The sequence below is a fragment of the Thalassophryne amazonica genome, chromosome 22 (assembly GCF_902500255.1).
Source record: "Thalassophryne amazonica chromosome 22, fThaAma1.1, whole genome shotgun sequence".
In the NCBI taxonomy this organism is placed as follows: domain Eukaryota; kingdom Metazoa; phylum Chordata; class Actinopteri; order Batrachoidiformes; family Batrachoididae; genus Thalassophryne; species Thalassophryne amazonica.
In genome coordinates, this window is record NC_047124.1 from 28,969,834 (window position 1) to 28,986,418 (window position 16,585).

The 16,585-nt window shown below is 42.2% G+C and overlaps 1 protein-coding gene across 4 annotated transcripts in view; it reads left to right on the forward strand.

Moving 5' to 3' along the window:
• The window catches only part of cacna1c (calcium channel, voltage-dependent, L type, alpha 1C subunit), a 531,481-nt gene that overhangs the window by 475,129 nt on the left and 39,767 nt on the right, over positions 1–16,585 (forward strand). For all 4 annotated transcript variants that reach the window (XM_034163903.1, XM_034163900.1, XM_034163902.1 and 1 more), the window contains 5 exons: positions 9,515–9,677; positions 9,775–9,902; positions 9,975–10,071; positions 10,186–10,288; positions 15,588–15,689. In XM_034163903.1, coding sequence (XP_034019794.1) covers positions 9,515–9,677; positions 9,775–9,902; positions 9,975–10,071; positions 10,186–10,288; positions 15,588–15,689 — 593 coding nt within the window. The remainder of the gene's footprint in view (positions 1–9,514; positions 9,678–9,774; positions 9,903–9,974; positions 10,072–10,185; positions 10,289–15,587; positions 15,690–16,585) is intronic.

The window sequence follows — 16,585 nt, forward strand, 5'->3', positions numbered from 1 at the left end:
ACAGCATCCAAAGTTGTCTTCAATGAGGATGTAAAACTATTGACGAGATACTCTATCTCACTTACAGAGTTTAGGTAGCTACTCTGCACTGTGTTGGTATATGGCATTAGAGAACATAAAGAAGGAATCATATCCTTAAACCTAGTTACAGCGCTTTCTGAAAGACTTCTAGTGTAATGAAACTTATTCCCCACTGCTGGGTAGTCCATCAGAGTAAATGTAAATGTTATTAAGAAATGATCAGACAGAAGGGAGTTTTCAGGGAATACTGTTAAGTCTTCTATTTCCATACCATAAGTCAGAACAAGATCTAAGATATGATTAAAGTGGTGGGTGGACTCATTTACTTTTTGAGCAAAGCCAATAGAGTCTAATAATAGATTAAATGCAGTGTTGAGGCTGTCATTCTCAGCATCTGTGTGGATGTTAAAATCGCCCACTATAATTATCTTATCTGAGCTAAACACTAAGTCAGACAAAGGTCTGAAAATTCACAGAGAAACTCACAGTAACGACCAGGTGGACGATAGATAATAACAAATAAAACTGGTTTTTGGGACTTCCAGTTTGGATGGACAAGACTAAGAGTGAAGCTTTCAAATGAATTAAAGCTCTGTCTGGGTTTTTGATTAATTAATAAGCTGGAATGGAAGATTGCTGCTAATCCTCCGCCCTGGCCCGTGCTACGAGCATTCTGACAGTTAGTGTGACTCGGGGGTGTTGACTCATTTAAACTAACATATTCATCCTGCTGTAACCAGGTTTCTGTAAGGCAGAATAAATCAATATGTTGATCAATTATTATATAATTTACCAACAGGGACTTAGAAGAGAGAGACCTAATGTTTAATAGACCACATTTAACTGTTTTAGTCTGTTGCTCTTGCTTGCCTCTACTGGTGGTTGGCTCTCACTGCGGTATTGTATCACTTCCTGTTCCGGAGCACAGCGGTGTTTTTCTGTATCTGTTAGCTGTTTAATCTGCGCAGTTAGATTGATCTAGTTATCTAGATTACGATTTGTTTCCCAGTGTAATCTTTACGTGCCTTAACTAAAGCACTCATTCTGCTGAATCACCTCTAAATTATTTACACATTATTCACTTTGCGTGTTTTTAGGAATCCGCTAGCTTAGCGTAGCTACTAGCTCTTAGCCGATTTAGCATGGCGGCTTCTCCTGTCTCTCCCGCACTTTTCTGCTCTGGGTGTGAAATGTTTAGTTATTCCTCGGCCTCCTTTAGCAGTAATGGTACTTGTAATAAGTGTAGCTTATTCGTAGCTTTGGAGGCCAGGCTGGGCGAATTGGAGACTTGGCTCCGCACCGTGGAAAATTCTACAGCTAGCCAGGCCCCTGTAGTCGGTGCGGACCAAGGTAGCTTAGCCGCCGTTAGTTCCCCTCTGGCAGATCCCGAGCAGCCGGGAAAGCAGGCTGACTGGGTGACTGTGAGGAGGAAGCGTAGCCCTAAACAGAAGCCCCGTGTACACCGCCAACCCGTTCACATTTCTAACCGTTTTTCCCCACTCGACGACACACCCGCCGAGGATCAAACTCTGGTTATTGGCGACTCTGTTTTGAGAAATGTGAAGTTAGCGACACCAGCAACCATAGTCAATTGTCTTCCGGGGGCCAGAGCAGGCGACATTGAAGGAAATTTGAAACTGCTGGTTAAGGCTAAGCGTAAATTTGGTAAGATTGTAATTCACGTCGGCAGTAATGACACCCGGTTACGCCAATCGGAGGTCACTAAAATTAACATTAAATCGGTGTGTAACTTTGCAAAAACAATGTCGGACTCTGTAGTTTTCTCTGGGCCCCTCCCCAATCAGACCGGGAGTGACATGTTTAGCCGCATGTTCTCCTGAATTGCTGGCTGTCTGAGTGGTGTCCAAAAAATGAGGTGGGCTTCATAGATAATTGGCAAAGCTTCTGGGGAAAAACCTGGTCTTGTTAGGAGAGACGGCATCCATCCCACTTTGGATGGAGCAGCTCTCATTTCTAGAAATCTGGCTAATTTTCTTAAATCCTCCAAACCGTGACTATCCAGGGTTGGGACCAGGAAGCAGAGTTGTAGTCTTACACACCTCTCTGCAGCTTCTCTCCCCCTGCCATCCCCTCATTACCCCATCCCCGTAGAGACGGTGCCTGCTCCCAGACTACCAATAACCAGCAAAAATCTATTTAAGCATAAAAATTCAAAAAGAAAAAATAATATAGCACCTTCTACTGCACCACAGACTAAAACAGTTAAATGTGGTCTATTAAACATTAGGTCTCTCTCTTCTAAGTCCCTGTTGGTAAATGATATAATAATTGATCAACATATTGATTTATTCTGCCTAACAGAAACCTGGTTACAGCAGGATGAATATGTTAGTTTAAATGAGTCAACACCCCCGAGTCACACTAACTGTCAGAATGCTCGTAGCACGGGCCGGGGCGGTGGATTAGCAGCAATCTTCCATTCCAGCTTATTAATTAATCAAAAACCCAGACAGAGCTTTAATTCATTTGAAAGCTTGTCTCTTAGTCTTGTCCATCCAAATTGGAAGTCCCAAAACCAGTTTTATTTGTTATTATCTATCGTCCACCTGGTCGTTACTGTGAGTTTCTCTGTGAATTTTCAGACCTTTTGTCTGACTTAGTGCTTAGCTCAGATAAGATAATTATAGTGGGCGATTTTAACATCCACACAGATGCTGAGAATGACAGCCTCAACACTGCATTTAATCTATTATTAGACTCTATTGGCTTTGCTCAAAAAGTAAATGAGTCCACCCACCACTTTAATCATATCTTAGATCTTGTTCTGACTTATGGTATGGAAATAGAAGACTTAACAGTATTCCCTGAAAACTCCCTTCTGTCTGATCATTTTTTAATAACATTTACATTTACTCTGATGGACTACCCAGCAGTAGGGAATAAGTTTCATTACACTAGAAGTCTTTCAGAAAGCGCTGTAACTAGGTTTAAGGATATGATTCCTTCTTTATGTTCTCTAATGCCATATAACAACACAGTGCAGAGTAGCTACCTAAACTCTGTAAGGGAGATAGAGTATCTCGTCAATAGTTTACATCCTCATTGAAGACAACTTTGGATGCTGTAGCTCCTCTGAAAAAGAGAGCTTTAAATCAGAAGTGTCTGACTCCATGGTATAACTCTCAAACTCGTAGCTTAAAGCAGATAACCCGTAAGTTGGAGAGGAAATGGCGTCTCACTAATTTAGAAGATCTTCACTTAGCCTGGAAAAAGAGTCTGTTGCTCTATAAAAAAGCCCTCCGTAAAGCTAGGACATCTTTCTACTCATCACTAATTGAAGAAAATAAGAACAACCCCAGGTTTCTTTTCAGCACTGTAGCCAGGCTGACAAAGAGTCAGAGCTCTATTGAGCTGAGTATTCCATTATCTTTAACTAGTAATGAGTTCATGACTTTCTTTGCTAACAAAATTTTAACTATTAGAGAAAAAATTACTCATAACCATCCCAAAGACGTATCGTTATCTTTGGCTGCTTTCAGTGATGCCGGTATTTGGTTAGACTCTTTCTCTCCGATTGTTCTGTCTGAGTTATTTTCATTAGTTACTTCATCCAAACCATCAACATGTTTATTAGACCCCATTCCTACCAGGCTGCTCAAGGAAGCCCTACCATTATTTAATGCTTCGATCTTAAATATGATCAATCTATCTTTGTTAGTTGGCTATGTACCACAGGCTTTTAAGGTGGCAGTAATTAAACCATTACTTAAAAAGCCATCACTTGACCCAGCTATCTTAGCTAATTATAGGCCAATCTCCAACCTTCCTTTTCTCTCAAAAATTCTTGAAAGGGTAGTTGTAAAACAGCTAACTGATCATCTGCAGAGGAATGGTCTATTGAAGAGTTTCAGTCAGGTTTTAGAATTCATCATAGTACAGAAACAGCATTAGTGAAGGTTACAAATGATCTTCTTATGGCCTCGGACAGTGGACTCATCTCTGTGCTTGTTCTGTTAGACCTCAGTGCTGCTTTTGATACTGTTGACCATAAAATTTTATTACAGAGATTAGAGCATGCCATAGGTATTAAAGGCACTGCGCTGCGGTGGTTTGAATCATATTTGTCTAATAGATTACAATTTGTTCATGTAAATGGGGAATCTTCTTCACAGACTAAAGTTAATTATGGAGTTCCACAAGGTTCTGTGCTAGGACCAATTTTATTCACTTTATATATGCTTCCCTTAGGCAGTATTATTAGACGGTATTGCTTAAATTTTCATTGTTACGCAGATGATACCCAGCTTTATCTATCCATGAAGCCAGAGGACACACACCAATTAGCTAAACTGCAGGATTGTCTTACAGACATAAAGACATGGATGACCTCTAATTTCCTGCTTTTAAACTCAGATAAAACTGAAGTTATTGTTCTTGGCCCCACAAATCTTAGAAACATGGTGTCTAACCAGATCCTTACTCTGGATGGCATTACCCTGACCTCTAGTAATACTGTGAGAAATCTTGGAGTCATTTTGATCAGGATATGTCATTCAAAGCGCATATTAAACAAATATGTAGGACTGCTTTTTGCATTTACGCAATATCTCTAAAATCAGAAAGGTCTTGTCTCAGAGTGATGCTGAAAAACTAATTCATGCATTTATTTCCTCTAGGCTGGACTATTGTAATTCATTATTATCAGGTTGTCCTAAAAGTTCCCTAAAAAGCCTTCAGTTAATTCAAAATGCTGCAGCTAGAGTGCTGACGGGGACTAGAAGGAGAGAGCATATCTCACCCATATTGGCCTCTCTTCATTGGCTTCCTGTTAATTCTAGAATAGAATTTAAAATTCTTCTTCTTACTTATAAGGTTTTGAATAATCAGGTCCCATCTTATCTTAGGGACCTCGTAGTACCATATCACCCCAATAGAGCGCTTCGCTCTCAGACTGCAGGCTTACTTGTAGTTCCTAGGGTTTGTAAGAGTAGAATGGGAGGCAGAGCCTTCAGCTTTCAGGCTCCTCTCCTGTGGAACCAGCTCCCAATTCAGATCAGGGAGACAGACACCCTCTCTACTTTTAAGATTAGGCTTAAAACTTTCCTTTTTGCTAAAGCTTATAGTTAGGGCTGGATCAGGTGACCCTGAACCATCCCTTAGTTATGCTGCTATAGACGTAGACTGCTGGGGGGTTCCCATGATGCACTGTTTCTTTCTCTTTTTGCTCTGTATGCACCACTCTGCATTTAATCATTAGTGATCGATCTCTGCTCCCCTCCACAGCATGTCTTTTTCCTGGTTCTCTCCCTCAGCCCCAACCAGTCCCAGCAGAAGACTGCCCCTCCCTGAGCCTGGTTCTGCTGGAGGTTTCTTCCTGTTAAAAGGGAGTTTTTCCTTCCCACTGTAGCCAAGTGCTTGCTCACAGGGGGTCGTTTTGACCGTTGGGGTTTTACATCATTATTGTATGGCCTTGCCTTACAATATAAAGCGCCTTGGGGCAACTGTTTGTTGTGATTTGGCGCTATATAAAAAAAAAATTGATTGATTGATTGAAATAGATTTTTGCTGGTTATTGGTAGTCTGGGAGCAGGCACCGTCTCTACGGGGATGGGGTAATGAGGGGATGGCAGGGGGAGAGAAGCTGCAGAGAGGTGTGTAAGACTACAACTCTGCTTCTTGGTCCCAACCCTGGATAGTCACGGTTTGGAGGATTTAAGAAAATTGGCCAGATTTCTAGAAATGAGAGCTGCTCCATCCAAAGTGGGATGGATGCCGTCTCTCTTAACAAGACCAGGTTTTCCCCAGAAGCTTTGCCAATTATTTATGAAGCCCACCTCATTTTTTGGACACCACTCAGACAGCCAGCAATTCAAGGAGAACATGCGGCTAAACATGTCACTCCCGGTCTGATTGGGGAGGGGCCCAGAGAAAACTACAGAGTCCGACATTGTTTTTGCAAAGTTACACACCGATTTAATGTTAATTTTAGTGACCTCCGATTGGCGTAACCGGGTGTCATTACTGCAGACGTGAATTACAATCTTACCAAATTTACGCTTAGCCTTAGCCAGCAGTTTCAAATTTCCTTCAATGTCGCCTGCTCTGGCCCCCGGAAGACAATTGACTATGGTTGCTGGTGTCGCTAACTTCACATTTCGCAAAACAGAGTCGCCAATAACCAGAGTTTGATCCTCTGCGGGTGTGTCGTCGAGTGGGGAAAAACGGTTAGAGATGTGAACGGGTTGGCGGTGTACACGGGGCTTCTGTTTAGGGCTACGCTTCCTCCTCACAGTCACCCAGTCAGCCTGCTTTCCCGGCTGCTCGGGATCTGCCAGGGGGTAACTAATGGCGGCTAAGCTACCTTGGTCTGCACCGACTACAGGGGCCTGGCTAGCTGTAGAATTTTCCACGGTGCGGAGCCAAGTCTCCAATTCGCCCAGCCTGGCCTCCAAAGCTACGAATAAGCTACACTTATTATAAGTACCGTTACTGCTAAAGGAGGCCGAGGAATAACTAAACATTTCACACCCAGAGCAGAAAAGTGCGGGAGAGACAGGAGAATCCACCATGCTAAATCGGCTAAGAGCTAGTAGCTACGCTAAGCTAGCGGATTCCTAAAAACACGCAAAGTGAATAATGTGTAAATAATTTAGAGGTGATTCAGCAGAAGGAGTGCTTTAGTTAAGGCACGTAAAGATTACACTGGGAAACAAATCGTAATCTAGATAACTAGATCAATCTAACTGCGCAGATTAAACAGCTAACAGATACAGAAAAACACCGCTGTGCTCCGGAACAGGAAGTGATACAATACCGCAGTGAGAGCCAACCACCAGTAGAGGCCTGTGAAGTTGAACATTAAGGAAGGAGAAAAAGACTTGTATCAACTGGCCAGACAGAGGGACCAAGGTGGAAAGGATGTGCAGTAGGTTGGGGTGATAGGTCACAGGTGGAAATGTACTGATGAGCAAGGAGAGTGTGCTGAGACGGTGGAGGAAGTATTTTGAGGAGGTGATGAATGAATAAAATGAGAGAGAAAGAAGATTGGATGATGTGGAGAGAGTGAATCAGGAAGTGAGAAGGATTAGTAAGGATTAAGTGAGTTGAGCTATGAAGAAGATGAAGAGTGGGAAGATAGTCCAGCCAGATGGCATACCAGTTAAATCATGGAAATGAGAAGGTAGTTTTTAACCAGAATGTGTAATAGTCTTAGAAAGTAAAAGGGTGTCTGAAGGGGTAGGGGATGTGTATGGGTCCATTTGTATAAATAAGTAAACTTTTGACTAGTACTGTATGAGAGAGTAGTGGAAGCATGGCTTAGAAAAGAGGTGAAGATCTGAGGAACAGCATGGCAATGCTGAGCATGCTGACAAAGAGAACTAGAGATGCAATATTTACTTTGAGTGCTGATGGAGAAGTATAGAGAAGGTCAAAAAAGTAGCATTTTGGGATTGTGGATTTAAAAAAGGTTATGATAGAGTGTGGTATTGTGTGAGGACGTATGGAGTGGGAATATGATGGTTGTGCAGGATATATACAAGGGCAGTGTGACAGTGGTGAGATGTGCAGTAGGATTGATGGATATATTCAAGGTGGAGGTGAAATGACATCAAAGATCAGCCCTGAGCAATTTTGTGTTTGCAGTGGTGATGGACAGGTTGATGGATGAGATCAGACGGGAGTCTCAGTAGAATATGATGTTTGGAGATATTGTTGTTGTCCATTGGTGCTGCTCCCATCTGATCAAGGTCACCACAACGGAAACAACCAGATCTGCATTAGTATTTGGCACAAATTTTACACCGGATGCCTTTCCTGACACAACTCCAGTTTTACCTGGCCAAACACACACAGCCCCTGGTGTTCCGAAGAGGTCTCCCGTCCAAGTACTAACCAGGACCCATTCTGCTTAGCTTCTGAGATCTGGCAGGGTTAGGCTTACACAGAGTGGATTGAGGTGACATTGTGATTTGTAGTAGGAGTAGGGAGCAGGTTGACAGGAGCCGGTATAGGTGGAGATATGCTCTGGAGAGAAGGGGAATGAAAGTCAGTAACAGCAAGACATTCTTGTCTGAATAAGGAGGACCACAGTGGAATAATTAAGGTGCAAGGAGTAGAAGTGGTGAAGGTAGATGAGTTTAAATTCTTGGAGACCAGCTCTGTCGTGAAGCTTAAGCCCTGGTCACACAGCACTAATGAAGGACACCGAAGCCAAAACAAAAGAAATCTGGACTTTAACCATCATCCAGCTTTGTTCCTGCAGCTGGCGCTTTGTCAGAATTTTTAAACTGTTAAAAATGTGAACAAATCCCACCAGCAACCTCAATTTGTCCATATTTCATTTTGCTTTCTGTCTTGATCGTTCCTCGTCATTTGCGTAAGTTTCCGTAACATCAGCGTTCCGTCTGACTGTTGTCCAGCTTCGTCCGACCTCCCAAGTCCAACATCTTGCACGAATGCTGACTACATCTGAACGGATCAATAAGTCATGCTCTGACAAGCTGAACGTGACTTGTCCATGTGTGGGACGAAAAGCAACGTTTTCGTACCAAAACAATAGCGGCAAGAACGTTTTATCAACTACTTTAACTATTTACACATGTACCAGCCGTTTGTGGCTGGGCTGTGTGTGCACACACGTTGTTGTCAAGACAACCAGCACAAGACTGGCTGCGCTCGGTCTGATACCCGCTGTCAGTCACGGCAGCATGAATGTTTCATTTTGATTTCATTTAAAGCGTCAAGGTCAATGTTCGCTTTGTTTCTCTTTTGTTACTTTCCTTTTTGCACTCTTGATGCACAGGCTGTTCAGTGATGGGAAAAGTGCAGAATCATTCCTCCACCTTTTCTCGACGATTTTTGACTTTGTGACTTTTTTTTCTTCGTTCAGCTATTGTCGTGTGCCGTGTGATCGGGCCTTTAGACATGGTTGCACTAAGAAAAGTCAGGAGCTAGAGCTGGTGAGCTGAAAGTATCGTGATTTTCCTTTGGACTGACGAGGATGGACAGGAATAGGAATGAGCATATCAGAGGGTATGTAGGGAGAAGGATACTGAGGATGGAGTCACCAGGCAAGAGGAGAAGAGGAAGGCCAAAAGAGGAGGTTTATGGATGTGGTGAGGAAGAACATATAGATGTTTAGTGTGACAGAGAGGAAAATGCACACATTTTTTATGTTGTGTAGAAAAATGTTGTGCATACACTCTAACATTTGTGTATATGTATGTGTGTTTCTCGTTATGTTTTGATGTGCATTTGTGCCTTCATGTTTTTGTATATCTGTATACAATGTGTGTCATGATATCTTTGCATACATGCACACATCCACGCGTGTGCATTCTATTTGTGTTAATGCACGTGCAATTCAATGCTGTTGCATCGACGCACACGTGTTTGCATGCGTGTCCCACCCTGTACTCCACTTTGGTGCATTTCTGGTATTCATGTGTCTCTGCATGCTTATCTACATCCACATGCATGCATTTCTTTTTTTTCCCCCGTGGATGTGCGCATGCACGTGTCTATCTGCCAGGTGCGCAACGGGTGAAGCCTGGCAGGAGATCATGCTGGCGTGCAAGCCGATGCGTCCATGCGAGAAAGGATCGACCAGTGAGAACAGCACATCCAGCGAGGACTGCGGCAGCCAGTTCGCCATCATTTACTTTGTCAGCTTCTACATGCTCTGTGCCTTTTTGGTGTGTACAACTTTGATTTTACACAAACTGTACTTTTATACAAAGTCACTAAAAGTAATCAGATTACAAAACCTTCCCAAATATTTTGTCTTCTCAGATCATCAACCTGTTCGTGGCTGTCATCATGGACAATTTTGATTATCTGACACGTGATTGGTCGATCCTCGGGCCTCATCATCTTGATGAATTCAAGAGGATCTGGGCCGAATATGATCCAGAAGCTAAGTAAGATTACTGTGAATGTGCAGTGTTTGAGGTATTGTGTAGTAGTTTTTGTGAGAATTCTGCTGTTTCTAGGGGGAGGATAAAGCACCTGGACGTGGTGACTCTGCTGCGAAGAATCCAGCCGCCCCTCGGCTTTGGAAAACTCTGCCCGCACAGAGTGGCCTGCAAAGTAAAGACACGCAAAGAACAACACATATTACTGCCTGAAACTGCAATGTGGCAGCAGTTCTTACATGAGGTGCACATTATTTCATAAAGCGCATGTGCGATTTGTCTCCTCCAGCGTCTGGTGTCAATGAACATGCCTCTGAACAGCGACGGGACGGTGATGTTCAACGCCACACTGTTCGCGCTGGTCAGAACTGCACTCAGGATCAAAACAGAAGGTGCACATTAACAATGAGACACACACAGTGACATGCACACAAATGCGCACTGAGGGGAGTTTGCAGGCAAATCTTTATCAACTTCAAATTATTTCCTCTCCCGGAGTTGTCAAAGGATCTTTGTCACAGTCAAGTGGTGTTTTTCTTTGTTGCTTATTACAATAAGCAACTTTTGGCAAAAAAAATTAGAATTTTTTTTAGAATGTACAGACAATAGAAATTCTACACAGCCAGCATAGACAGGTCTCATGCTGCATTCACATGTCGGTGGCAGAAAAACCATCATAACGGTCGTTATAGCAGAATTACTCTTATCTGCAGCCATCATTTGCCTGTCATGACAGCAGTTTTAGCACTTTGCACAAGCCAAAATCTGTTTCTGAGCATGTAGATTAATTAATCTCTGTATATCACACAAATCATTCATATTTACCTGATTAAACTGGGTGATTCTTTGCACTTACATCTCTCGTAGTCTGTCTTTCCCTCCTCTTTCTGGTTTATCCTTTTTGCTGCAGTAAGCGGAAAAAGTTGAAAATTTTTAACATTTAGGTGGCAAGTGCATAGTCTTTCTTGTGGAATTTTTCAGTCAACCACTCATTGAAAACATACTGGCTGCCGCTTACAGCCAGCATGTGAATGCAGCATTAAAGCGAACAAAAGGCTGATGTGTCTTGTAGCATCAGATACAAAAAAAAGAAAAGAAAAAAAATTTGCAGCTTCACCAACAGACAGAAATGAGGAAACATTGCAATTGCGATTTAGCAAGCAATTATTTAGCTAAACTAAACAACTGCATTTTGTATTTTTGGAAAGCCCAGGTTGTTTGATATACTTGTTTAAATGATAAGATTGTACACAATGATAAGATGCACAAGTAACACCAGTGGTGGCTCGCTTTAAAAGTCACTGCTGTACAACAGTTATCACACTGATGTAACTAACTCAAGCTTCAATGCAAACCGCAAAGTACACGTAAGCACTGTGACTTTTTAGTGTACCATTCCTAAAAGGTTTTAATAATTGTTCATTGCATCATTTTAAAAAAATGTTCACCGTCATTGTCACGCTTGTGTTAGACATTAAGGACCGTTATCTTTGCTAGTTTCCTCCCAACGCAATTGTCATTTTCATGCCAAGTGCCCATTTTCTTTCGATGCCAATGCACATGCGCTCATCTGTGTGCCCGTGGGCGTGTTTGTCTAAAAATGTAGTGTGGTCATGCACAAAGCTAATGAGTTCCTGTTTTAGATAATCAGATGTAACCCTAACTATACCCTGAACCCTCTACGCACAGAGTACACTACTATTGAAAAGGAGCATGAAAGTGAATAGAACACAGACAAGTAATGAAATAAAATAAATAACTAAGGGAAACACAACAAACAATATCTCTGGTTTGCACCATGTTTAAATGCCACTTTCCTTTCAGCCTGCAGGCAGGGCTGTGTACAGACTGGTGATGATTCAGTTTTTACAGGATATGTAACATTCAACATTGAAATACACTCAACAAAAATATAAACGCCAGACTTTTGGTTTTGCTCCCATTTTGTATGAGATGAACTCAAAGATCTAAAACTTTTTCCACATACACAATATCACCATTTCCCACAAATATTGTTCACAAACCAGTCTAAATCTGTGATAGTGAGCACTTCTCCTTGGCTGAAATAATCCATCCCACCTCACAGGTGTGCCATATCAAGATGCTGATTAGACACCATGATTAGTGCACAGGTGTGCCTTAGACTGCCCACAATAAAAGGCCACTCTGAAAGGTGTAGTTTTGTTTTATTGGGGGGGATACCAGTCAGTATCTGGTGTGACCACCATTTGCCTCATGCAGTGCAACACATCTCCTTCACATAGAGTTGATCAGGTTGTCAATTGTGGCCTGTGGAATGTTGGTCCACTCCTCTTCAATGGCTGTGCGAAGTTGCTGGATATTGGCAGGAACTGGTACACACTGTTGTATACACCGGTCCAGAGCATCCCAAACATGCTCAATGGGTGACATGTCCGGTGAGTATGCCGGCCATGCAAGAACTGGGACATTTTCAGCTTCCAAGAATTGTGTACAGATCCTTGCAACATGGGGCCGTGCATTATCCTGCTGCAACATGAGGTGATGTTCTTGGATGTATGGCACAACAATGGGCCTCAGGATCTCGTCACGGTATCTCTGTGCATTCAAAATGCCATCAATAAAATGCACCTGTGTTCTTCGTCCATAACAGACGCCTGCCCATAACCATAACCCCACCGCCACCATGGGCCACTCGATCCACAACATTGACATCAGAAAACTGCTCACCCACATGACGCCACACACGCTGTCTGCCATCTGCCCTGAACAGTGTGAACCAGGATTCATCCGTGAAGAGAGCACCTCTCCAACGTGCCAAACGCCAGCAAATGTGAGCATTTGTCCACTCAAGTCGGTTACGACGACGAACTGGAGTCAGGTCGAGACCCCGATGAGGACGACGAGCATGCAGATGAGCTTCCCTGAGACGGTTTCTGACAGTTTATGCAGAAATTCTTTGGTTATGCAAACCGATTGTTTCAGCAGCTGTCCGAGTGGCTGGTCTCAGACGATCTTGGAAGTGAACATGCTGGATGTGGAGGTCCAGGGCTGGTGTGGTTACACGTGGTCTGCGGTTGTGAGGCTGGTTGGATGTACTGCCAAATTCTCTGAAACGCCTTTGGAGATGGCTTATGGTAGAGAAATGAACATTGAATACACGAGCAGCTCTGGTTGACATTCCTGCTGTCAGCATGCCAATTGCACGCTCCCTCAAATCTTGCGACATCTGTGGCATTGTGCTGTGTGATAAAACTGCACCTTTCAGAGTGGCCTTTTATTGTGGACAGTCTAAGGCACACCTGTGCTCTAATCATGGTGTCTAATCAGCATCTTGATATGGCACACCTGTGAGGTGGGATGGATTATTTCAGCAAAGGAGAAGTGCTCACTAACACAGATTTAGACTGGTTTGTGAACAATATTTGAGGGAAATGGTGATATTGTGTATGTGGACAAAGTTTTAGATCTTTGAGTTCATCTCATACAAAATGGGAGCAAAACCAAAAGTGTTGCATTTATATTTTTGTTGAGTGTAAAAATGTATCTGCTAAAAATACAGCATTAAAATGATACAAAAAACACATTGCAAACACTAATTACATACTCCAACCTCATAACAGACAAAGAAGACTCACTCCAACTACAGGACAGCCAACAGTTAGCATGCACAACAATTAATAATAATTATTATTATGATTATCATTATTATTATTATTATTTAGTACTTTCTGGTGCAGATTACATATTTCAAAGTGCTTTTGCAATTAAACATAACACATCCATAAATAAAGTACATTAAAATCAAAACATAATCAACATAAAACCAAAAATGGTCCATCTGCATGGGGGAGGGCCAACTCAAGGTGCAGCTTACATGCACATTTAGTGGACATTGTTTACACAGTGGAGTAACAGGTGTTAATGGATGCAGTATTCCCGTAGGTGTCATGGCAACATCCTTTATGCCTGTTTTACCATCTGGTTTTGTGCGCACACAAACACTCACTCTGCCTGCGTGGATCCGGTCTCTCACCATGAAATCTCTCCACACCGTTTACTTGCATTTGTTCGATACCGCAGCACCATACAACTAAGGAACTCCTCTGATTGGTTAGTATCATGAAATACAGACAGAACAGCCACAGTACACGGCTGAAAAATGCGTACCATTCAGGTTTGTGCCCAGACAGCAACATGTTCTGGACATGTTGATTTGCACCATGTGCATGATAGAACCAAAGGACGGCACCAGAAATATAAACCAGTCAAACACATGAATTTACATAATTTACATACATTTAATTTGCTGAATGCCTTTGACTTTTATAATCTGATTATACAAGCACACATAACAATAAAGTAGTTTTGACAGGAAGTGTAATGTACGTGGTGATTGATGTAGATGTTTTGCTGATCTTTAACTGTCATCTGTTGGGTTCTTAAGATTAATTTACAAATTAATTCACTCTGTCAAGTCTCAGTGCACCTGCATCAAAGACAATAACTCCCTTAATGTCCATTTTTAAGAAGAAATCTACTATGAGAATCCGCTGCCGACGCAGCAACTGGAAAAAGTTGGGAAACTTTAACTTTCTGGAGTGCGGTCCTTCCGGGCATGCAGGCAGCTTTCACAGCCAGCGGTGGTGGAGTTTCCTTCACCCTCCCATCAAAAACAATCCAACATCTGGTTGATTGTGTCAATTGATGCTAGTGTTAACAGTGGCCAGCAGGTAGCGGTGTGCAGTGAGTAAACCTCACACCACGATGCCAAAAGATGTTCCAGGGATCGATATTAGGGCCCTTGGGTTTTCATCTCAGAGTTAAGAAGCCTGTCTCCCATGCTGGTGACTGTTACTTTGACCACAGTGAGGTGCACAGCATGGTATGAGTGTAACGGTAGCCAGCAGGTGGTGGTGTGCAGTGAGTAAAACTAGAGTGCCGACATACTCAGAATGGCGATAACTATCAACTTGAAGCCATATTTACACATTTCAGAGATCCTTAGCTGTGTTTAATTACAATCGTTTAAGTCTTTAAATGATTTGACTTACATAATCACCTACAAATAAAAACTCAACATAGGCCTTTATCCCTCACTTTTCTGCCGATGCACTGAATTCATTATTGTTACCCAGAGTAATGATGTTTGCTGGTATTTTTAATTGGTGCTGTTAAAATATATGTATTTTTGGCCTGGCAATAATGAGATCATTGGAGTTTAATATATTTATGTTTTTTGTGACATTATCAGCTCTGTAATTAATTAATATAAAATAACGTTACCTTTGCAGATAGAATTATAAGTTCCTGAAGGACAGAGAGAGAATCTACACACTATGTATAAGCTTGAACATAATTTGCCTAACGGAGAAATGAGCTGGACTTTTATTTTCTCGCAGTTTTCCCACATTCTGTATTTGCAGGAAATCTATACATTTATATCTATTTTCAGAACAATTTTTGCATCGATGTGCACAACATCTTGCTGGACAGTAAAACCATGGATTCAGCAACCTGCTGCAGTCAAATGTGCATGATTTGCAATGTGATTAATGCACGATCACTCTGGAGTTGGCGCGTCGGGCCCCTGCGACATTGAATGTCGCCACCCTCAGTAAAACCTATGATGTATAAGCTATGCTACATGAAGTTTGAGTCTCAGGAATTATGCATTAACAACACTGTGTGTGCGTGTGTGTGCATGTGCAGGTAACCTGGAGCAGGCCAATGAGGAACTGAGGGCTATAGTGAAGAAAATCTGGAAGAGAACCAGCATGAAACTCTTGGATCAAGTAGTTCCCCCTGCTGGTGGTAAAATATTTATTGATTGATTGATTGATTGATTGATTGATTGATTGATTGATTGATTGATACACAGGTGATGCTTCAGTTCCAACAACAGGCAGTAGTCCAATTAAAATGGACCAAAGGTTGGAAAAAATTTGTACATAAAAAAAGTGCTGAACGTTGGTGGATCCAGTAAGATTCTAACTGTTCACGTGTATTCTTCTAGAGTTGTCACGGTTATGACTTTTCATTTAAGTACAAAAGAAGAAAAAAGGATTTAAATATCTGTATAAGAGAAAATTAAGTGAGCACACAAGATTCAGTCTGCCGCGTGTAACTGTGTGAACATTTTGTGCTAAACTTAATTTATACATAGGGAGGTAGAAGATGGCTGAGAATACTTTCTGAAGGATTTGGAATTTGGAATGTCATCCTTTTCCAACTCGGCCATCAGTTGTTTTCAAGTGCCTGACATGGACCGGACATCTACAAATCCACAGTCAATCATCCATCCATTTTCTATAGCCACTTATTCCAATAAGGGTCACAGGGGGGCTGGAGCCTATCCCAGCAGTCATAGGGTGTGAGGTGGGGTACACCCTGGACAGGACGCCAGTCTGTCGCAGGGCCACATATAGACAAACAAATACTTGCACACCTTTGGATGAGGGAGGAAGCCGGAACACCTGGAAGAACCCCACATATACTCCAGACAGAAAGGGCGGGAAGTGATCCCACAACCTTGTTGTTGTACTAAGCCACCGTGCCGCCTAGCCAAGTACCAGTGAATCTGAACTGAATTGATCTTTGCTCTTGTTTGCACCCAAGTCATGATGTCCATCAGTGTCTTATTCAGAAAATGACAATGACTAACCAAGGCGACGTCTATGTTGTCTTTGGTACTTGGTCTCTTTGGAAGA